General features: G+C 40.4%; 1 protein-coding gene across 1 annotated transcript in view; it reads right to left on the reverse strand.

The window, feature by feature from the left end:
* LOC139133026 (disks large-associated protein 5-like) overlaps positions 1–25,127 on the reverse strand; it is a 29,413-nt gene that overhangs the window by 2,777 nt on the left and 1,509 nt on the right. The window contains exons 2-17 of the mRNA XM_070699413.1: positions 24,085–24,305; positions 23,495–23,611; positions 23,202–23,306; positions 22,901–22,952; positions 20,525–20,759; positions 16,553–16,659; positions 13,432–13,650; positions 12,668–12,817; positions 11,429–11,869; positions 10,262–10,402; positions 9,724–9,884; positions 8,153–8,263; positions 7,328–7,535; positions 3,045–3,250; positions 2,439–2,652; positions 1,671–1,747 (exon numbers count right to left, since the gene is read on the reverse strand). Coding sequence (XP_070555514.1) covers positions 1,671–1,747; positions 2,439–2,652; positions 3,045–3,250; positions 7,328–7,535; positions 8,153–8,263; positions 9,724–9,884; positions 10,262–10,402; positions 11,429–11,869; positions 12,668–12,817; positions 13,432–13,650; positions 16,553–16,659; positions 20,525–20,759; positions 22,901–22,952; positions 23,202–23,306; positions 23,495–23,611; positions 24,085–24,305 — 2,765 coding nt within the window. The remainder of the gene's footprint in view (positions 1–1,670; positions 1,748–2,438; positions 2,653–3,044; positions 3,251–7,327; positions 7,536–8,152; positions 8,264–9,723; positions 9,885–10,261; positions 10,403–11,428; positions 11,870–12,667; positions 12,818–13,431; positions 13,651–16,552; positions 16,660–20,524; positions 20,760–22,900; positions 22,953–23,201; positions 23,307–23,494; positions 23,612–24,084; positions 24,306–25,127) is intronic.

Genomic DNA, 25,127 nt, shown 5'->3' on the forward strand with positions numbered 1-25,127 from the left:
ACGGTAACAAAGAACTGTACATTATATACATTGATAGAAATTTTTGCAAAGCCTGTTTTATTCAGCCAAACAAATTTTGTTGCAACGTTGTCACAACTTGGCAATCTTCAGTCGAACCAAAGAGCTATGAATAACTATGTCCAATTTGTGTCACATTCAACAGTATCTCTACCTCATGTGCTGGATTTTGTTTCTTTGAAACAAAATAGTTCTTCATCCCCTTTGATGATAGAAAACCACTCTGCATAATGTAAAACACCTCTACTCCATCTATTTTAATTATTGTAACACTGACAAACACTGCCCTGGATTACAGGGTGGACTTGATTGGGACGACCGGTGTAGACCGGTGCACCCCGGCCAAGTAAGGTTCGTACTTGATTGGGTCGGGGATTCTGCGCGCGCGCATCTATTCGGGGATCCCCGAATAGCCCGATCGATTTTGGTCGGGGCAGACGACGAATACAATATGGCGGCCACTTGATTGGAGAATCCACCGGACGACCCCGACCATGTGACGGCAAGAACCGGTCATACTCCGGTCACATGAACCGGGGCGTCCCAATCAAGTCCACCCACACTCTTGAAATGCTATACTGGCTGGCTACACCTATACACAATATTGAAACACTATACCAACTTATTGTAACATTTTACCATGTATGCAGTATATACGTTTTACTGCAAAAGTTTTCCATCGATACATTAGCTATCTAACATTGTGTGTATGCAACAAGACAATGTTACATTTGACCCTCAATCAGTACAACAACCTCACAATGTCAAGTTGAATCAATTCCGGTAACATTGTAACATTGTAAAGTACACTTACAACCCTTTTCAGAATTAGAGCGCGAAGCCACTGCAGTGAACTGCAATAAAATTGCTTACCCTAATTAGTTTCAGCTGTAGCCGTGGCAACTTTGGTGTTGAACAAGGCTACTTGATAAAGACCAAAAAGTCTGCGTGTACAAGGCAAAACTAGCTCTGTCTGAGGCTCGAGTTGTAAATGAGAGTTTACGATTGGCACCCTGTGTTCAAGATTAAGATACAATGTAACATTACCATGCACTGGTCCATGTACAAATCTTTTTTATTTCAACTTCCCCAGACAAACTGTCTGCATGGGATATACAATGTTGTCGACTTTGCCAGCTGGCTACAGCTGAAACTAATTAGTGTGAGCAGTTTTATTGCAGTTCACGGCAGTGGCTTCGCGCTCTAATTCTGAAAGGGTTGTATTTCTGATTTCATCACTTTCTAGTTACTACTGCAGCAATAATTGTGCACACTTCAGTGCAAACCTCAAAAGACAACACCATGCAAACTGAAACCAGGCAAGGTTCACCTGTTGCATAAATATTGTTGAGAATGACAAGGGTCCATACACTCAAGTCACTTCAAATTCAAGGACTTTCAAGAATTGTTTCTGCAATTTTCAAGGACCTTTCCAAGTCCAAGAAACGATTTTCCAAGTTTCATTTTTATGACATGTTAAATCTACATCCATATCATATTGTGATTTTGAAGATCATTGGTGGCTAATCCATTTTCCAAGACTCTCCATGACTTGATTTCATTTTCAGTGACTTTTAAAGACTTCCCAGGAGGCTTAGACTTTTCAGTAGCATACAGACCCTGGAATTCTGATCAAAGCAAGACAGTCTCACCTGTCCAGGAGTGTTGGACATCAAGCTTATCTTGGAGAAGTTGTTGGACAGAGATTTGGCAGAAACGGGACTGTTGCCTGAAACACAGAGAAAGTGAAGAAAATCAAGCTTAGTAATTACATGACAGATGTTTTGCACTGACTGTGACCCTACCCATACACTGCCACACAAATCAAGAGACAAACCGCTTGGTCCTTGTATCTAAATTTTTTTTTGGTATGAAAAGTGCTCTTTTCTTTTTTTTGCGGATTTCTTTTCCTCGGTAAAAATATGTATGACCATCAACACTCTCACTATCAGTGGTTTTGTTGAAGGAGGTAAGAGGCTATGTTAGTTGGGTTCTCCAGTTATTTTACTGAGATTCCCCCTTGGTATATCAATGCAGTCAGATTAGGGGACAGTAGAAATGGTACCAGTGTTCCCAAATCATTCACCAGTGTTCCAAAATCTTAGTAAAAAACTGTGACTACGCACACAACACAGTACTAAGCCATGGTTTAACTTTTCAAGAATTTTAGAAGTAAGGACACAGTCATCCACTTTCTTGGCTTGAGAAAAAGTTTAAAAATATGAGCTAAAAATTATCTCCAAGTAGATTTTGATCATCCAGAATTATACAGGCAATATATGGCATGTAACACACATACCCCGGGACATTTGTTAGAAGATATAAACTTTGGTCATTTTGAAAGTTTGCATACTATCACAACTGCCAGATGTACAAAGTATGAATACTGACTAATGTCAAGGTATAAGGCCCAAACTCACTGTACTGGGCAGCCTGTCTGGTTTTCAGTGGACTTCTCATCGTCAAATCCTGCAGCTGCCGTGACGGCTCCGTCTTCATAAACTCCTCGGCCTGCATGTTCAAGTCCACCACGTTGACATTGGACGTGTCCGGGGAGTCAATCAATGGTGCTGGGCTGTCCACTGGTTGGGTCGGCATCAGATACTTGGAAAAATCAAATGTACTCTGGATATTCTGGAATGGTTTTGAAGACAAAGAGATTCATTACATCACTGCCAATGTGACAACATCTACATTGAATTTCAATTACAGAAGTACACATATTAGGCACTTTAAATAACATTTTTTGTTTGCTGTCGGCGTGCTGGTAGGTTTTCAGAGAAAATTAAGAAAACAAACACAATGTTAACACTATTACAAATGAAAATATTTTTCCAAAAGAAACCAAATAAAAATTTACCTTATGTCAATACACTTCTGTTTTTTGTCTGTGTTTGCTTTTTCCCTGGCTGGCTGCTAAGTTTTTCAAAATTCCAAGGACGGCAAACAAAGAATTTTCTTTAAATGGACTTATGATACAATTTACACTTGTCAGCAAAGTCCACTTATCAGAATTCTGTACTTACATCTCCCTTGTCAGTTTTTTCAACACCTGGCGTATTCTTCTGGCAGAGGGATCGACGTAACCTGGTTGTGTGGTTCTTTGGGGTGGCGGTCTTGGTTGCCAGCGGTGACTGCTGTAGCCTTGCAATAGCTGGGCTTAACACTTTACTTGTCAATGAAGAGTTGGCCACTCTGCTCCCAGAGGGGGTGGCCTTGGATGGTGTACCAGCTGTACAATGAAAAACATGATTTCCATACATCAATTATGAAAATTTCAATCAAATGCCCTATACCCCTTTTCCTGCCAAGTCGGTGAAAATCCGCTTGAAATTCGGTGTAGCCAGAATCTAAGCACTGGTGACCATTATTCTCCCAACCCGGTGGAAATCTGGCCCTTTTTGGGTACCCCCTTTCCTGCCAAGTCAACGGCACTACGTTTTGCTATCCCCTGTGCGTTTAGGGGTCATCCGAGGAGACGTTTTCTGACAAGGAACGCCTTTTCCCCTCGAAATGGGTTCGCAGGGAGTCGATAGACAGGGAAAGGTGCAGAAACCTGTCCGCCAGTCCCCCACACCCGAGGGGGGCTGGGTTTTTTTACCGCTTTTTAGCGGACTTGGCAGGATAGCATGGTGACGTTTTCTGGCGGAGTTGGACGTACTTGGCTGCCTGGCACTATAGAGATTGCTGCCGAACTTGACCAACTCGGCAATGCTAATCTAGAAGGCTACCTCTTGCAAACGACTTGGCAGATATGCCGATGGTGCGAGACGAAAGTCACTTATTCAGTTGTGCGTGACTGAAAATGAGAACGTATTTTTGACGGGACGGCTCGACTTGTTCCTCCGATGGAACGGATATGAACGACTCGGAAATACCATTACAAACTGGTGTCCGACGTACTAAGCTGGGCTTCAGCTCTGCAAGTTCAAGCCAGGCAACGTCCTTCACCGCCTTGGCCGTGCCATTCAATGGACGTAGCTTTGGATTTTTTATTTATTCCATCGTCCGAAGTATTGGCTCTGGTTTGCAGGCAAACGTATCCTCTTGCCGACGCATTGGTAACTACGTACGCTGTTTGCGTACAGAGAATTCAAAAGGTGACATAAGGTCAATATGCTACGGGGATACCGCCTGCATTTAGCAGGGACTGCTTTTGTTATGCAAACCAGCTAGCAGTACAATATGGCTGCCAGGCATGTGGACACGTCGATGGCTAGAACAATGGAAGCATATTGCGTTGTACCCATGCATCGCAAAAGTGAGACTGACGACTTGGGTGTAGTGACTGGTTATCACTGGTTAGCTGCAGCCCAAGCCATGTCGGTACAAACCGTACCTGACTGAGGACCACTCGATTAAGTCAGTAATGAACGGTAACACTCGTAAACCAACTCCCAACTGAGCTGGCTAAACTACGTGGAGCTGTGCTTCAATGGCTCAGCCATGTCGTTAATACAACGGCAAAAACGTAGTTTTTGTGCTACACTGCCTAGTCGTTGAAGGTACGTATTCAATTGACCCTACCCTGGGGAAACAGGACAGGTTTGCCGGTGCTGCTGCACCCCTAGCACGACCCTCAGGGTCTCTGACTAACAGACGAGTGAGGTGATGTTTGTGCCTAGCGGACGTGCCTAATACTGAAGGAGTTTATTTCCGAAAAAATAAACATGAAACGGCAATAAAATGATGCACTCCCAGGGGCAAACAAAGCCGGTGACCTCAATTTTTTTCTGCAGTTACCCTTGAGCTCCTTCCCCTGTCTAAGGGCATGTAGAAATTATCGAAGTCTAACACGTACCGGATTTTTCTGAGAGTACGCCCACTCGAAAAACCGCCCATGGGCGGTTATTTGGGGGGTGGGCCGTTATTAAGAATTTTAAATTTCATCTCAACCTTTGTCTACGGCATTTCAACTTGACTCCCCTTGAAAAAAATTACCTACGCAAAGGTCAAAAAGTTTTATATAGCGTACAAAATAAAATAAGTTACACTTCTAAGATAATTACTTCGGCGATATATGTCCGTATCCCCCTATTTACGCTACTAAAATGCAGGTGGAATGATCCAGAAGAACGCAAAGTCAACGTTAGAGTTTGCACACAATGCCGACTATGATTGACAGATGAAGCAGGAGCCAGGAATTTTCCATTCTGCACAATGGGGATCATGAAATAAATAAAATGACTATCATAAAAAATAACTCTGTTTCATTATTTTTTTATTTAATGTACATCATTACTTTTCAAGTTTTTTTCGCTTTGATACAAAAATCTGATGATTTTCTTCGCGTAAATTTGTTGCATTCACAAACGTAACAGTAGTAGTATTCCCTAGTAGAAATGGTATGATCCACAATTGTTTACGATTATTGACCTCTTTGCGTGCAACGAATGTGAAACACTGTATCTATTTTCACAAGTTCGCACACTTACAAACTAGGTCAACCTCAGAACACGTGCACACGTCAAAATCTGATCGATGATTTTCTTCGCTTAAATTTGAATGCGTTCGACAAACCATGGAGGTAGTAGAGAAGGAGTCACAACTGAGATAATTACGTTTATTACTATTGTGCACCATTGTTTAACACCCCTTTCCCGCCATCTGCGTTGCCGACGGTACCTTTGCAACCGAACCAAGTGAAATTAACCTGGGTTTGCTCATGCGACTCAGTTTCTCCACAGTGTCGTAACGCATGCGCAAAGACTGTATTTGCGTAGCTTGGGTCAAGTGCGTCATGATAGTGTGAGAACCGACACGTTCCGTCCACGAAAAGTGAAGTTACAAGGAATTTAAGTTTTTCATTCTCAAAATCTTGGTAATTTTAACGTCTTTTTTTATATACTTTACATTCGATCGCAGGAACCCTTCCTTGTTAGAATGAAAGTTCTGATCACGAACTTTTCAATCATGTACTGAGTATGGTGCAGCGGACTGCAGCACTGCCGTGAGCGTGGGTTAAACTTGTAGCGTTTCCCGGGTGTTTAATGATGCGACGCGACGCCAGCGACGCTGCGACGCTTTGTTTCAATGCATCGTACGTGTTGTTTGTATATCGCGACCATTCATTAAAGTCATAGACGTAGCAGTTAAAAGCTATGCTTTCTTATTTAACCTTAAATATCATTAATGCCAGTACAACATGATAAAACACGGCAAGAACCAAGAACTGGATTTGGAAAAAGTTGGCGTGTTAACAATGCTGCTCTACGATGTATGGCATGAAAACATTTTTTTTGTAATCGCATGCTATCATCAACTCAGTCTCCGCGCCTTTGCAGATACAAAAGCTCCCTTCCTCAATTATCTGTTCCTCGACCTCTTTAACATCGTGTACATCAAAATCAGTGGAACGACTCGAACTTCCCGACGCGACGCTTGGACACGTGACGCCATGTTTGAAGATCAACTGCCGAGGGACGGCCGAAACACCGAACAACCCCGAACGAACTTAATCTTGATAACTCCTAGATTTTTTAGATAATAATTGGCGGTAAATTTTTACCGAATTACGGCCCTGGGCCGTTATTTAGCTACAGGTGTGAAGCAGACAATGTAGCCATTTTCTGTTTAACGGCCCTGGGCGTACTCTCGGAAAATCCGGTATAAGTACGGCTAAAACAACCCTGAAAATGGGCGATTTCTGCCAAAATGCCTTGCTAGATAACATGCAGGAGAGCCAATCTTTTGCAGGCACATATTATGGGGCTTTTTCTACTGACTTGGCAGGATAACGGACAAGGGCGCTTGGCAGGAAAAGGGATACAGTATAGAGATGGTATTACATACCGAGCAATAAGAGGTCAAATCAGTCAAACAATGTCAAACAAAGTCTCAGTGCCCAGAAGATCACAGCGACACAAGCCGCTGTAACATATACACTATCACTGTTCACTACCAGGACAAGTCAGAAAACGTCATAAAATTTACGCATGTCATTTCACAAATTTTTTGAAGAGGTCATCACTTGGTCTGTTAAAATACTGTATATAGAACATGTTATACTTGTATTAGCAATTTGAAATCATAGCGATTGATGAAACTTGCTAAAAAGGTCAAGGGGTCAGTATTTCTATTGTGGACAGTTACCAACCATTGGGCTGATCAATCTTCCAGGACTTATTTCATTTGTAAAGACTTTTCAAGATTTTTCAGGAGGCTTTAAAATTCAGGGACTTAAAAGGATTTTCCAGGGTTGTACAAACCCTGTGTATAAATCACTTTTCACATGTACATCTTCAACTGGCAAGCAAGCTTTTGAAACCTGTCCTCTGACAAAAAGGAAATAAAATGCACACAATAGTACCTTCACAGTGTTTTCCCGGTGTCCTGACAGGACTCGAGACTTTAAAGAAACCAGCATCAAAGGTCTTCACTTCCTCAGCTCTGGATTTCTCAGATGTTTCCTCGGCAAACTTGGCCTTCATGGCGGCCTTGGCCTCGGCTAGCCTCTTCCTGGCTGCTGCCCTAGCATCATTGGCTTTGCTGGACTTTGCGACCACTGGTTTGGTCTTCTGATTACCAAAAAAATATAAAATGATTTTCTAAAATTAAAATTCTAAAATTACGGTGTTGCCTTTTAAAAAGTATTGCCATAGTTGTTGCAGTGATATTGTACATGATGAAAAATTAAGAAAATATCATATAGAGAAGCGTTTTTGTTTAACATATGACATACATAATTATAAACATTAACCCTTATCCTGCTAAGTTCATATTTCACCATCATTCAAGTTGGTTAAAACTAGTAAGGCACAACACGCATGTCCTATTTGTAGCATTTCAACTAAGACTTGAACATTTGAAGGCCAGAATAAACAAAGATACTGTAAACATGATTTTTAGAGACTAAACATGGTATAAAACAAATGCAAAATAGGTATAAATACATGTAGGTTTCACTCAATACCGCTTTTAACTTACTTGGCAGATGGGGGAACTGACACGCCTGGCAGGAAATGGGTCAAAATTGTTAAAGAACACCACAAGGGCAAATCAAAGCTCATGATTAGTTGTACGAAAATCATTTTGATACCAGGTAGGTCTGAAATACAGAGAGGGAAGGAAACCATACCTTGATTGCTATGGTTATGATAATAAAGATGAAATAAACCCAAAAATCAATGGTTACCTTGACAACTTTTTTCTGTGGCTGTGGTTTGACCACCTTAGTCTCTTCTTTCTTCCAGCTGTTGTTTTTCAGTTTTTCAAGTTCATCAAACATGGCTTGTACGTTGTCAACCTGCGATATGAATGGTGTAATCATCAATCAGTGTCTATAGGATAGTTAATAACTATGAGAACTTAACCAAACACTACATCAACTGCTCATTTTAACATTTTCCCAAGGATAAATGTAGAATTTTGGCTGATTCTAAATGTACGGCTTCATAAAGTCACCATTAACCTCTTGAACAATATTTTCAAAGGCTATGAGAGCAGGGAATTCTATGGCTCAAGATAGCTATAAGCAATATTAGTGGAACTAACTAGACTGATAAATGCCATGATTACTCTTTGCTTGAATCTCTGAATTTGTTTTCTATTCTTTCAAGTTAGGGGCCGTCGATAATAAAAGCTGACGCACGAGAAACGTAATTCTTTCGTTTACGGGGGGAGGGGGAGAGAGCTCATTTCGTTTTGTGTGCGTCAAAATCGCATAAGGATTTCGTATGTTGATTTCTACATCATGACCACTTGTGCTTGTTGCAAAAATCATGCGGAGCTGAATTTAAAAAGCGAAAAAAAAGTTTAAAAAATCAAAATTGTATTACAACAGAGACACTGTCGTAATCTTAGTTTTGAATTGAAAATTGATACTTTTCTGTATGGAGCTATGCAGTGCAGTGACAGGTGCGATGCGCGGTGCAGTCAGACGACATTTTGAGCGTGCGTCACCCACGTGAGACTGAAAGGACAAACTACCCTGTTCGGAACTCAAGTCTTTCAGCTGTTTGACAGAAGAAAGTGTGACTTTGCAGAACGCAATACTACCTTCGCGTTGACAATAAAATACGGAGACAAAAAAGACAACGAAAAGACACATAACGTGAAATAAAAACTTGTATGCTTTCTCAACGTGAACTGTGTACGTTTAAACATTTTGCTATGTGCGAAATACATTAAAATGTTCTGTATCTTTGAATGCGAATCGCGTATTAGTAGAGGTTTCTTATGTACTTACGGTATTTTTGCATGGGCCTGCCGATCGGAGAGGTGCGTGTGGGTTTGTCAGAAACGGCGTAAATATGAAACTGATTTCGCATAAGAACTTTCGTTTTGAGGGGGAGGGAGGGGGTTTGGGGTAAAACGAAGGAATTACGTTTCTCGTGGCGTCAGCTTTTATTATCGACGGCCCCTTAGGGAATGCATTTAGCTCTTAGCGGTCTACTTGACCAATAATCAAGGGCACACACAACACATACTGGTGCACGGCGTCCTAAATATAATTTTTTTATCATAAAGTCCAAAACTAATCGTGTTTTGGATTAGTAAAAATATAATACCCACTGGTCCATGCATATGAATGAGCAAGCCAGAATCCTTGACCTTTGATTTTGCATGACCTCTGATTTACATCATTGCAAAATTACCACTTTGTTGCAAATCAGACTTCCTCTAGCTTCCACTGGTAACTGTCAGAGGCCGAGTATTTGTTTGAAAAAAACTTAACTATGAAAAAAGCATGCAGAGTTTACTTGCCTGTATAGCTACCATATCCCAGAATCCTTGCAAGTCCATACAGGTGATTTCTTTCTCACCTCGGTTGAATTCAGAATCGTCGATCAGACCACTGAACTGGCCAAAGCGTTCCTTCATCAAGAGATGAGCTTTGCCAATGGCAGCGAATATCTGACCCACCACTGTGAATGTTTCGGGGAAACAAGTATATTAGTTAGTGTGTTCCTTTGCGATGACAGAAAAATCTAGACTTTAGTGTTTGATATTAAAAACTGATGATTGGAACTGTCTTCATAGAGTTCCACCATAATAATGTCTGGCTGCTACAGGCGAGTATATTGTCTATCATTTTGACTAAAAATATTGGATGTAAAGACAAAGTTTCTTTTTGTGGCGAGGATTCCCTACTCAGATTCTGCAAAAGGATCATGAGCCAACACAGAGATATCTGTATCATGGTGACCTATAGGCATTGCATATTTAACAATCAATCTTGAATCGATTATATTTGGTAATTTTCAGTAATGATTTGACTCGGTTCATCTTCAGATGCACTTACCATCTTCAGTTATGTCTTCCTTCTTCTTTACTTCATCCCATTTATTGCACAAACTCATCAACCTCCCACTTTCACTCTGCACCAGTCTCCTGAAGTAAGGTACATCATGCTTCTCCACAGCATCAGTCTGAGTTTCCATGGCTACAGAAAATGAAAGTTGTAGAGAAAGCGCTAATGTTTCATCATTTTTAGCATGTATTATGATTTACAAATCCTTTGAAAAATATCTGCAAAATTATTGCACTAAAACATGGACTTAATCTGTTGAACCACACAAAACATACAAGCAATAACAGCAAATCACTTTGATGCAAGGGCCAGTGTCTGTATCTTTTGATGGTTTTTTCGCCATTTTTGTTTTTGATTTCATCTACAGGTTCTTGTTCTACTTCCCCAAAGCATGTTGAGATACACATTATTCAGCTTGTGAATTCAGCCTGTACATGTGTAGACTGCATTTATATTGTTGACAAACAAATTTAGGTTCAGACTAAATTCAAAAGCACACAATAACACTGCATTACACTTTATAGACGCTGTGTTGATGGGTCGAACAAGTGTCATCTTGCTTTTGGAGAGTAGACCAATGCAGACACACAAAACCACAATAGTTACAAATATCACCAAAACCATAAACCCTAGTTTTTTTCTAGGGTCTATGTTAAAAGTTACAGCTTATTTCATTTATTTCCAGTGTGAACCTACCAAGTAGTAATTAAGATATCACAGAGTAGGATTATGAAGGATTATACTGTTTCAGAGCGTTGTTTGCTGTGTGATATATTTCAAATGCTTTCACCCCTGCATTTCAGTAGACAGTTCAATCTACACTGCTAGACAGACTAAAGCTATTCCAATATGTAAGGGAGACAGGGTGAGTGTGATTCTGAGGGACTTCTACTGTTACAAGAGATCTAACCCTTTGAGTGCTTTAATTTTTTCCCACCAAAATTTGAGTACAAGATTTTACAAATTTCTATGAATTTTCTGTAATTGTTTGATAATTTTGGACCAAATGGATATAAAATTTCACTGGCTGCAGTTTTGTATAAAAATTTTCGCAAAAATCTGCAAAAAAATTGACTGGGGTACATTTTATAAAGGTGACAAAAATTGACTTTGGCGCTCAAAGGGTTAATGCCACATGTGTGTAAATTTCAGTCTAACCTTTCTGTTCTTGATTATCAGTTTCTTGTTTGTTGGTACGTTCAATCTGCTTGTCTTGTGTCAATGGTGTTGCAACTCTCCCTGAAATGCGTCTGGATCTTCTTGGGGAGGACACGTCCATCTCCTCAGCACTTGCTAGTTTGGGTGCAGGGGTGAGTCTGCGACCGGAAGGTCTCCTGGATCTGCCTGTTGGGGTTTGCTTCTCGTTTTCCATGATGTGTCCTTGCTTTGCTGCGCTGGGGCGAGGGGTCCCCTTCTTACCAGATGCATTGCCGGATAGGGCTGAAGACGATGCATCACCTTCCTCAGACTGAGACTTGGGTGCCCTTGACCTTGGAGTATCACCGTCGTCATCGGACATCATGCAGTCACGGAGTACGACGGCCGGCGTGGCTTTCCGTTCAGATATCTTGCGTGTCCTTGTCATCACTGGGGTGATACCTATGGTCAGAGTAGCAGAGAGACAAGAGAGACGCTACTTTACAGGGCAGCAAGGAAAAAATTTGACAACGAGATATAGCTACATGTATATATTGGGTAATTAATAAATAATGTTCAGCTCCTAAATGTACCGTATCAGTCATGAACATTACAGAGTTGGCAGCAACATCTTATGGTCTAAAACAACGACATAAAACAGCTTGCCACTCTGTAGAAGCATATAGAAATCTTTAGTATCTCTTTCAAAGACTCCCATACTCAACAATAATTGTAAGCACTACAATGTCCAAGCTCCAACAAGATACAGTGAAGATTTGTTGAGGAATGAATGGTATATAAAAATAACCATGAAATGCAACATGGGCACTCTCTGTACTTGGGAAACGCATGGCATGGCATTCGGCATGACACAACTATATTGGCATTTTCATGACACAAGGGTTTGACATACTTGGAAAGGTGTGTGAGATATCATGGTTATTATTTTCACAATATATCTGTTTCATATATAATTTTACATATCATATTTACAATATCGAGGCTGATCATCTTGTCATTTTTGAAAATTTCAACTAGATAAATTTAAAGGAGGCTTTTAATTTCAGGACTTCCAAGTAGCATATGGATGCTTACTTTAGGGCTTAAATTTTGAGAATACCATAACAACCAGCCAAAGAGCCAGAGCACAGTCCCACTAAGTAACTTCCAGGCTCTTTTCAAAATTGATAGTTTCGATGACTGAGTGGTAAGCACGACTCCTCCACAAAAGCGGCTGGATTGAATTTTTAAAGCACTTACTTTCAGACTGTTCAACTTCCATTTCTCCCAGGCTCTGGTCCATGACATCCATGATACGCACTCTCTTCTCGGATGATTTCACGTATGGCGTTGATTTACGACCGGACAGACGACTGATCCGTGGAGTCTTCACTGCTGGCTCATCAGGATCTGGGAAAACGTTGACAATTTGTGAGCTGTAAGTATTGACCCTTTCAACACTATGGCTTGACCCAATACCATTGTTATCAATGCTGATAGTGGACCTGTCCACAGAAAACTGGGGGTGAACAGGTTAAAGGAGAGTCTCCAAAATGTTAGTTTTACTCTTTCACCAACACCCTTGTCATTGGATATATCACAAAAACCCATCAGCTCTTGTGACTTTCTCTACAAATGACAAGTGAAAGTATCGACAAAGGGAATAAAAGAATTTACAGAGAAAAAGTTTAGATTATTTATGGGTGGTACAAGGGCAAACATGATTGAAGCATCTCTTTGTGGAATATGGATACAAAAACACTAACACAAGCTAATCAAAGACATACAATGAAATAATTACTGTATTTTTTTCACCCCTAGACATAAGAATTGGCAGGAGAGTTCAGATCAGAATGATGTTCACCACTGGAGGCAAGCTGATTATTGGATAGAAACAATATGTCTGTCTCGAATAGCTGGGAAAGAAGCACTGTCACACAGATGTGCACAAGTTCAAACAGCCAACCAAGATGTTTGCACTATCCAATTCAATAAATTTGCATGTTAACCGGGTGAATACCTACCAGAGGCAAATGATACAGATCTCCGGGTCACTCTCTTTGCACTATTGGTCTCCTGGTCCATATCATTATCATCAGAGCTGGAACTTGACGAGTGCCTAGGTTTGTTATCGGACTGATTGCTGAATCTGACAGATCTTCTGTTCTTGCGTTTACCACCAGACGACTTTGTAGCAGAACCATCGTTGATTGATTGGGCCCTAAACAACTTTTCAACTGGAGCTGAAATTGCATGTATTGTGATAATTTGTCATGTATCCATTTATAAAAGAACTGCGTTTGAATAATCACCGTACTAGGAGTCAGCATATGAAAGTAGTATAGGATGGTTCCCGCTACAACTGCCAAACTGAATCCAGTGAAAGGGCAGCTTGACAATGGATGGGGTAAGGAGGGTGTCGTACTGTGTTCCTGCTTCATTGTCACAGGTAACTGTGTAACAATAGTAATGTATTGTTCTATGGAAAATGGACAACTGACAAAGTCATGCTATTGTGGTACAAAAATACACCTTGAGGATAAAATCATTCAAAAACCATACATTTTTGAAAATGGTAAAACACACATGGTTCCAGGTTTCACCTATTGCATATTCATGTACAGTTTAGATGGGATGGCTAAATTTACAAATGCACAGAACCCAGTGAAAACTTTGATGACCCTGAATCACAGACCACTGGATTTGCTAACCCTGCATACATTACATGCAATAGCATACATATACCTGGTGTTGTCACACTTTGTTATCATCAGGGTTCAGTATAGACTGAAAGATCCATCGCCTGAGGGCGCTCTCTATGCTCCCGATAAGAGGGGGAGCATAGAGCAACAGATCTTTCAGTCTAGGTTCAGTATTGATGATTGTTGCTGAAAATGTTTACATCAACTCAAAAATTACATGCGACCTAAATTTTGATCTCTTGATCTAGCCAAAAGGAATAATAAAGGGAAGAGGTTGTTGGAACTGCACCTGTGCAACTTTCTTGTTCATGCACAATATCTGGATTCGTTATGTCAAAAAAGCTGTAACATGTAAATTTTATGATGTACAGTACGACAAACATGTTTTAACTTTCATCAATAACCAACGTACCTTGGATACAGAGTTTATATTGGTCTTTGAGTCTCATGCTACCTTTGAACGCTGTTTGAATGACCCCTTACTTTCACTACATGTACCTGTTTCAATATTTCCTCCACTGTATTAAAATCTACCTTTACACGTAGCTCTCAGTTGAATGTGAATAAATCAGTGTAAAAAAATTGTTGTTCAAAGTCATGAAAGCCAAAACTAGTAACTTGCTGTACTGCCAATGTGAAGAAAATCTGCATTTTTCAGTGTTGTACTTTCAATCAGAGAAAACTGAGAATTAAAGGTCTGGTGAAATGCCCATGTTGCAAAATCACAAAAATACAGTTGATGGTCTATAAAACAGTTGCATTCATTTCTTTTTTCGTTTAGCGCGCGTGATTATGAAATATGGCAAAAGAAAAATGCAATGTGGGCGTGTCCCCCGAGCCTCTCCAGTCGACTTTTTTCGGCTTTCCGAAGTTTGCCCGACGTCGTATCTCATAACGGGAATTAAAGTATTTCACACCTCCGTAAGCTCCCCATGGGGGTAACTTCTAGGGTTTCCGCTTACATGATCAGGACAGTGTCCTCCTTCACTTTGGGAAGACGTTGTTCTTTTGGTGGCTGTGACAGCGGCAAGAACATGAACGGCTCAACTGTAAACTTTTTCAAGTTCCCGTCAAGTGTGGAGTGTTTGAACCATAATGTGCTTGTCTCGGCTGGTTCGTACGATCGGCCACGGTCCCTCGGCTGAGCCTGCCTCGCTACTCGCTACACAGAAGGTTGGGACCGCAATGCAAGTCAACTGCTGAACACCAACACTGAACGTTGTGACTGCCATTAAAATGCAATAGTCTACAACACGGAACGTCGTGACCGCAATGCAAATCGACAGTAAAAAACGTAAATGGGACCGTGATTAAAATGCACTACAACTACGACACGGAAGGTTGGAACCACGATGCAAATCAGCTGCATGAACAGCAACACTGAACGTTGAGACTACCATTAAAAACGAACAACAACACGGAACGTAGAGATCATGATAAAAATCATGGTGGTAGAGTCCTCCATGATACAAATCGACAGCAACACGGAACGCGTCGTTGGGACGGCAATTACTTAGGCTAAATTGAAGAACAACGGGGAATACCGGACCACGAGGAACGCGATGCAACTCGACCACAACATGGAATGTTTAAGACCGTGATTAAATGCACAACACAGAACATCTAGACCGCAATCAGTGTAAATCAACATAACACCGAACCTTGTTGCCTCGACTAAAATGCGTATGTCTGCTATGTATAGCAAAAGTTTCAATTCTCGCGAGCGAGCGTTCCTATGCCCACTGTACACAGGACAAAATGACGTCAAATTTATCACAAGGGCTCGATTGCGTGTGTGTAAGTTTCAATTCTCGCGAGAGCCATTTATGCATGCTGTACACTAGACTAGATGACGTCAAATCTCTCGCGAGACTTGGCTCGATTGCAAATACGTACGACGCGACGGAAAGAACGCAATAATACGGAAGTAGACACAGTTTTTGCGAATCGCCGAGAGAGAAGCGCAGATTAAACAAAAGACTAAAACCCCCATGTTTTTTCTTTATTAACCATATTTTTTAAACAAAATCAGTTTCGCCACTGTGGCGAATTAGGATCGATTTTTTTTCGCCACTTCGGATTTCGATTCGCATTGGCGAACGTGGCGAATGGGCAGCGCGAAGCCTGTTTTGTTAGCGGATACCGGGCAGAGATAAGGCGGCGTTGGACCGCTATTCGATGTAAATGAACACACCTGTGACGTCACAGACGGCCAACCTTGACTCCCACTGAGGGCGTGACCTGAGTGTCGCAAAATGACCCCATTAAAGCCGCGCATAGAAATATCAAAAAAATTAACACTTGCGCGTACTTTTAGGTTGCAATTTTGTTGCGAGTGTAATAGTATTGACCTCCTGGAAGATATTCTGTCACACGACCGGGACCATTTCACCAGACCTTTAAATGACTTTGTTCTACGCTTCGAGAGTGAGGGCGCCCTTACCTGGTGGTGCATTGTCATCTGATTGGCTGTCACTGCTTCCTTTGATAACCGATACGTCAGGTTCAAACAATGACAGGTTGATATTCTGCTTGTGTGGAGTTGATATCCTAGGGGAAAAATCGAGGTGGATAATTCAAATAAATATATCAATTTACAGCTGAATAAACATCTGTTTTTCACAAGGATAACCCAATCAACATTGGGTGGACTTGATTGGGACAACCGGTGTAGACTGGTGCATGTAGTTTGTACTTGATTGGTTCGGGGATTGTGCGCTCTCATCTATTAGGGGATCCTCGATTAGCCCGATTGATTTTGGTCAGGAGCAGATGAATACAATATGGCGGCCACTTGATTGGAAAATCCGCCAGATGACCCTGACCATGTGATGGAGAAAAGCGGTCACGCTCTGGTCAGGTTAACCAGGGCGCCTCAATCAAGCCCACCCACTATCATCACAAGTTTGTTTGTGGAGTTATAATAATAATAATAATAATGGTTTATTAAAACATTATGGTGACCGTCATTAAAAGTGGTCAAATTATTTGAGTTCACAGATCAATGAAGAATAAAGCATGTTAAAACAAAGGAAAACAGAATAAAAACAAAGCCTTACTAAGCAAAAGTCATAAAAGTCATAAAAATGAAAACATTAAGAACAGGGAAGATAGATAGTAACAAGCTGCAGCTAAAATAACTAATAAACTCAGACATACATGAACAAGTAAACCACTCTACAAAAGGGGGACAAACACAGAAAAAAAAAAGAAAAAAGTAAAAACAACAACAAATTAAAACAAAATTACTCAACCAGTCTGATGCTATACACCACAGGACTGTTTTCCCTACGTTTTGTCCTACATTTGAAAGAAACTTTCCCATTGAATCACGTAGAATACTTGTGATGGTTTGGAGATGGAACAAGATGGTGAAGTCTGTGATTGTCCTCTAGAATCGATGATGCAAACAACTTGTAAATATTGTTACGCCTAGTGTCAAGAGTATCAATATTAACTAACTCAAGAGCCCGGTTATATGAATGGAATGGGTAGATGATACGGAGAGCCCTCTTTTAAACACTCTCCAATGTCGACCTCAATTTGTCTGACAGCCCACCTTGCCAAACAACACTGGAGAATTCGAGGCAGGAGCGAACTAAAGATATGTAAATACTGTGCTCTCGCTGTCGCTCGTAACTTTCGTAAATTACGAACGAACAAAAATGAAAATTTACGAAAAAAAATGAATGCCCGATCGGCCATTTACGAACGATTTCGTTATTTTTGAAGCCTGATTTTCGGTCAAGATTGTGAATTCCGGGGAAATACTGTCATATCTCGTCTTTCAAAACCTACGCTGCCCCTATCATCGGCGCATCGACACATGGTGATAGCTGGCTTTGGACTTTGACCTGTAATAACATGAGCATGCGCGAAAAGGTTTCAAGATCCCCGGGTCTTGTAATCTCATAGTGGTGTGTCATGCATTACCACCCCATTACGGTAGTTTCGAGACACCCAAACACTCACATGCTGTCAACTTTCCGAATGGACTGTTGAAGCGGATCGAGGGAAGCGGGCAGTTACAAATACTTTGGATTGATAGTATCCAGTTGGGAAAGAAAGTTGGACATAAAAACGGCAACTGATATGAAAAAAATATGAAACAATGAAACCACCGAGCTAGAAGAGATCAAGAACAGTCAGCCTGAAAGACAGTCGAACTACAGCAGAACTGCAGTCCGGGCCGCGCATGGTTGAACATGTACTGCACAGTGTTTTCTGTGCATGGAGGTGGAAGCGAGCCGGAAATCTTAGATGTCATAGATTTGTCATTTGACGATCTGCAAATTGAATTTTTCAGTCAGCTTGCCAATTTTTATAGGTTTCCTTCAAATATTTACAAGAAACTGTCTCAGCAAATGTTATGAATACTGATAGTTTTCTATGATCCAGAGAAAATGCTGTGCACAGTCCCATGACCAAAAAGTTTATCCAGACACAAAAATAAATGACGATCGTCTGCAGCATTTTAAAAGTGTAACTGTCTCTAAGAAAACATTAGCAGGATCACCAGTCTCAGTTTGCGTACTTAAATTTGATTGAGATGAGACAAAATTTGTGCGAAACCACAGACTGCCAAATGTTCTGATCAGTGGTTGTTTAAAAAGAATTTTAGAGATGAACATGGCATAATGACTGCAGCTATAGAGGCACCACCTAGTACCTATGGATGACGTGCATACTTTCAAAGTAACAGAGCTTTCCAAATATGAAAAACAGGGGACAGATTTTCTAGCATCTAAAACTTGTGCAAACACTGATAATATTTGATAATATTAATGACCGCTTCATAAATTAATATATATAATCATCAACCACTGACTACACACACAAAGGGAGTTATGATTTGTGTCACAATATACTTGAACATGTTATGTTGTGTAATAAAGATAGAGTAATTGAATAACATTCATTGGCCGTTGACCAAAATTACACACTTTATTGAGACAAGGAAGAAATTTCAATATTGAGACAAGGAAGAAATTTCAATGTTACAAGCATTCATGACCCATGATGTACTGTGTTATTCAATAAATCTTTTGAAAATGCATATCAAAATATGAGTGTTCACTGTCAAAAAACTAAAAAGGGATTTTTCATTTTCTTTTGTCTATAATGAAATCATTCATCATTTCTATCCCCTTAAAATCATCTATTGAGTACCAGAAGTGCTTGTTGAAAGTTGGTGGGTTCAGAATAACATAATTTGTGCTTACTAATATTTTTTGAACCCAATTCGTAAATTTACTAACAATTTCGAAAGGCCAGGGAGAGCACAGAAATAAGCTTTAGATCCTCGTTGCTGGCACCATATCTGTTCAAGATTCTCATGATGTGAACGCGTTTCGAAGCTTTCCTTACTATTTCATTGACATGTGAATCCCATTTTAAATTATGCCTTACATTAAGACCTAAGCATTTATAAACATTTACAATTTCTAAGGTCGATTGACCAATTACAAGAGGAGGTAGATGTACATCAGACTTTGAAAAACACAATCTAATTTCTTTGCACTTTTTCGGGTTTAAACTCATATTGTTGTTGGAGGACCACTCATAAATTCTATCAAGATCTGCTTGTAAACAAAACTTGCTGACATCGTTGCAGTGAAAATGTTCAGATATTGTCGTATCGTCCATGAAAATAAAGTGAGAGTTTACAGTGGGGACCCAGATGTCATTAATCATCAAAATGAAAAGGATAGGGCCCAGTTTTGTACCTTGTGGTACCCCAGCATTGACATATTGCCAAGCTGAGCATGAATTGTTCAGAACAGTCCTCTGTTTTCTTTCCTTGAGAAAGTGAGCCACCCATTTCACAAGGCTTGGGTTGATATTCAAGGTGATCATTTTCGACATTAAAATGTTGTGATCAATTTTGTCGAATGCCTTGCTGAAATCTAAGAAGCAGACTCTAACCATATGACCGGGATTTTCCAGTTGATCAACCCAGGATTGTATCATGTCCACCATTGCAAGTGGAGGAGAAGTTTACACTAGTCAAGTGGTTGTGTTCAACTGATGAAATTTTAAGAAGTTGAAATTCAGCAGTCAAACACAATTACCTGACGAGTGTAGCCAGCTTCACTGACTATACAAAACAACTTTAGTGGGAGTGTAAACTGTATACTTGTAAAAATAGCTGTAGATATACATGTGGTTTCCACCTCAATGTGTTTTTGGCTGTCATTTTTCCATAGAAATTTTGAACAACCATTTGCATTTCCTTGCAAAGATAAAGCCATTGTAAAAATATTGTGGTTGAATTTTAAAGAGTAACCTGTACAAAAAATCTGTAGCATTTCTGCTGCCTACAAAAGCCTACAACCTGATGCCAGATATAATGCGCAAAACTCTACATTGTTCAAATATACAAGGATGAATGTTCTACAATCGATGTTTTTCTCACCTTCTCTTCGATTCAATTCCAAGGAATGCACCGGTAGACGCTGGACTCAGTGGCTTGAAGATAAAGCTTGAGACGTTAGACGGAGCGCAGAACTTGAATCCCTTTGGTGCAAAGGACTCCTCCTGTAAAGATGAGCCATCTCCACGTTTGGTGGACACACGTCCAAAATCCAAACTGAAAGGGTTTTGTGCTGCAGCAGGCTTCTTTTTTGCATCAGCGGCAGTGACCTTTTTTCCTGAAAACATCACACGGGAAATTGAATGTGAATTGTTAGATTGCATTAGAAATGTTTACAAGACATATGATGGGAATAAAAACCATACCATACATGTTACGGAATTTTCATTGCATTCCTATGAAAATCATTTTTGCTGGTAAGAAAATACATTGACAGGCTTTTTCAATAAAAAAAATTACCAATCGACAGTAACTGAAATTATATCCCTTTGTTACTGCTTTTAGCCCTTTCATTCCTACATTTTTGTTTTCAAGAGCAATGTTGGACCACTATGGAGGTCAGTTGAGACAGTACGTAACTACATTTGAAATTTTTGCTGCTTTTACACAGCATATGCGTCTAGGCAACTGGAGCAAACACCCAACCTCTAGGTTTCTGTTATATATCAGTGTTCTCCCCAGGCCGTTTAACAGGATCGGCCCCGATCCTTTATTTTTTCGCCCGATCCTTTATTTTTCATGCCGACCCTGTTTCATGTCCGCTGATTCTCTTTAAATGTGGCTGAAGACCTATTGTTTCTCGGCGGTGATTTTGTCACTTTTATTTCAGCGAGCGTATCAAGTGTGAAACGGTTCTAATGTGGCGATAACACGACGTGCCAGATGATTAAAAGGTTTATTCCATCGCCAAAATGTGTGAAATGGTTAGACTGTTCTCCTTTCATGTCGATGCTTTAGGTGTTTTACACACAATGAGGCAGGGTTATCGGGTGCAAAGCACCCAAAGTCGCGCTTGTCCGCTTGTCTGTGAGGAGAATAAATAGGCCGGCCGTATTGCAAATGAACATCGGCTAAGACGGATGAAACTTAAATTCAAAAAGCATGAAATGTGTTACGCTGCCGATCGTACAGATAACGGCCATTTTATACTACGGACATGGAGTATACTCAACGAAAGGCTCGGTGTTGCATCTTTGCCAGCGGGCACTCAGTCAAAGCATGGAGGTAGTTCGATGGTCAAAGCATCTATACTATAGGCAACTGGTTGAACTGCCTGCCGTTGCAACCAATGTCTCGCACTGGTAAGAATCCGAAGATCAGGAAAGTGATATCGATCAGAAGTGGCTGAAATCGTACGATTGATTGAGACAAAAATCAGATGCAAAAATGTATGGTACTGCCGCGTGTTCAGATCGTTGCGTGTCCGAGTTAGCCATTTCGAGATCTGTGTAGCAGTACGTCAACATGACGTTGAAGCCATGTGTGTCACCTCGTGTCACGCATTCGTAACTTGCATGGATTTGTTCGATTGACTTTATGAAACAATTGCACTTGATCCAGTTTCAAACCCCATGACCCGTTTTACAATATTCAAGGCACCACGAAATGAAAAAAAAGGAACTACATGAGCTAAAATAATCATTCATGTGATCATCTGAATACAGCAGCTATGTACGTACGGTTAGGGTATACAGTATAGGTTCAAAGGTCGCGTGTGTTCAAGTGTGCTCCACACAATGCATGGCCGCAGCCGATGCTACGCAGTTGTCAAAGTTTCCTACGTTTGTCGAAGTAGAGTCGATGTAATTTCAAATCTTGTTCTTGAAAATACCTGGTATCAATATTTTCGGGCTTCTCTTTATTATGAATTGAGTTTTAAAGTCAACATATTTCTCTGCAGGCATGCTCCTGACTCCGAATTGAAAGTGCAATATTCAGTCCCATATGAACTTGTCCGTGTGACTGTTTTGCCATGGACGTTTAAAAAAGACGTCCATGGTTTTAGAATAGCAATCTGGCTACAGACAAACATGTACCGGTTGTAACAGAGGATCACATAAAACGTCTGATTTTGAATGTTATTCTAGAAAGAACTGGAAGACTTTGAATGAAAATATGGATGTAATATATGAAGTGCTTAAAGTGCATGAAAGATCTTACTTTATCCTTTTATTGTGGGAATTTTTCTGATGCTATGAAGTGACTTTTGTATTGCATAATTAACATAAAATTTACATAGTTATTGTTATGCAAATTAGCCGATCTCGTTTCAGTAATTTCTGGGGAGAATACTGCATATATACACCATTCAGATCAACGTCACTGTAAACTCAAATTAAACTGTCAGGTGAAATTATTATGCCACATGTTTCCCCTACAAGGACTAAACTAAAGAAATCCATGTAATAACATGCCTACCTTGTGTAGTGGCAGCTTTACTAGATGGTTCTTCTCTTGTAACAGGTTGTCTCTGAAAAGGTGATTAGGTTCAATTTGTTGTGAATTCTCTGATGCCGGCCATATACAGAGTAATTCGTAGATGGAAACTTTCGACTGAATTCAACTCTGATTCCTCAGATTCACTGAACCCTACAGTACATCCACTGTACACAAGAAATTTTGACCTTGGTCGCTCAGATCTTACATGTACATAATATCATTTCAAAAGTCAGCATTGCAGTAAAAATAAAGAAAGTGTCTGAAGCATACTATGGCATACCTTGGTGTTATCTTTAGCTCTCCTAGATGTTGGAGCTGTGGCAGTGACAGTTGGAGCTTTACTCGCTATCCTGGTTGAAGACCTGGCAGGTTTCCTCTCGTTGGCCTAGAAATGAGCAAATTTAGTACATAATGATTTACTCAGGTGTACGTACCTCACCCATGCAACCAAATTCTTTAATTAACGATGGCACTGCCACTAAAAGTCAACCTAACACTACAAATGGATAAAACACTTGAGTTGTATCTATTGGCAGAGATAGGAGTTAAGATGCCGGTGTAACTGTGACCAACCTTATTGCTACTTGCAGCGGACACTGTCTTCTTTGCAACAGGATGACTTTTATCTTCAGCAAGCTTGTTAGCTAGCCTGGCAGAAGACCTTGTCACTGGACGAGCTGGAACTGTTGCCTGTCAATAGAAACCAACAAAATTGGGATGTGCAACAGGTTACAGCACTGATGAGGGTGAATGAAGCCCAATCAAATATGATACAACAATGACACATTACCATAGGGTGCCTACAGTCCCTTTAAAAAGGAAGATTTTTTTTTCAAATGTGTTGGGGTACAGGGGTAGATCAGTTTACCAAAGACTGTGCATCTTACAAATTGTAGCAAATTGGATGAACAAACTAGAGATCTGAGACAAAGAAGACAACCTCTTCTATGTATGACCATCACTAACAATCTCAATGCCTTATTTCTGTGATCACTGTAACAGTCTTGAATAAAGACTGATCAGGACTGAACTAAATCACCTGAGATGGTTACCATACCTTTGTCACACTGCTGTCTTTACAGCAGAGTTACATTTATGTTGTCTAGACGATGTGTGCTCTGGTGAACTTACTCAATTTGTGATTGGCTACTCAGAACACTAACCTTAGGTTCCGGTTTCTTCTTTGCAGCACCTCCAGTTTTGGAGTATAGTTTGGTATCTTTGTGTTCAACGTGACAAACTTTGAACGTTCTCTTTTTAGCAGCTTTCTCTTTTTCTATTTTCTTCTTCAATTCTTTCTCTTCCTTCCACTTCTTCAGCATTTCTCGTCGGCTATTTTTAGCTGGTTCTGGTTGTGTTGGGGAAGCCGGTTTGGTTGTTTGACCTGGGGCATATAAATTTCCCATATTAGTAAGTTACTTATAAAAAAGGATGAAGGTGACTGCTAATATGAATGCTAATTACTAATATTGGGAGATGAGTGAATAATTGACTGGATAACTATGGGCTTTCATCTTCACCAGTTACTGACCTCAGAACAATAGAGACAGTAATGTGCACTGCCCTCAGGGCTTCAGAGGCTCCAAGCAGCAGCAGCACTGGCACTACATGGAGCTGCTGTGATCCATGGCCCTCACTCCTCTGGCTGTGTTGTGCCCTACACACAACACAACTCCAAATGTAGGGCTACAAATCACAGCAAGAGGCTCCATGACTCACTCATGGGATGTTGTGTTATAAAAATTTACTAAAATAGTACAAATAGGTAATCTGTCTATACCATACACACAAGACAGCTGTGGATGTGCATATTAAACTTGTCTTGTCAATGCTTTCCTTTCTTTTGATCATTTCATCTACTACAAGGGGCATTTCGATTTACCCTATCCATATGATGAGTCTCTGTTATCTCCATGACCTATCCATGGAAATATGATTAAAATCAGATGCAGAGATGGTGATGTTTCAACCGGACACCTTTGCGTGTTTGAGCGAGGCTATTATCGTTTAACGATAATATCTCATAGAATGACTCAGCTAACAAGGACAACAAAGAGCATGTAAAGGTGAAAACGTTGCCATTTCCACATCTGGTTTTAATCAGATTGTGTACCTCCATTCCACTATCCATCCATGTCCCTCTGCCTCGTTATGGAGCAAATGAAGGTAACTGGTCGTTTCGGCACCAAGTCGTTTCGGCCTCCCA

This window comes from Ptychodera flava, chromosome 5 (assembly GCF_041260155.1).
Source record: "Ptychodera flava strain L36383 chromosome 5, AS_Pfla_20210202, whole genome shotgun sequence".
NCBI lineage: Eukaryota > Metazoa > Hemichordata > Enteropneusta > Ptychoderidae > Ptychodera > Ptychodera flava.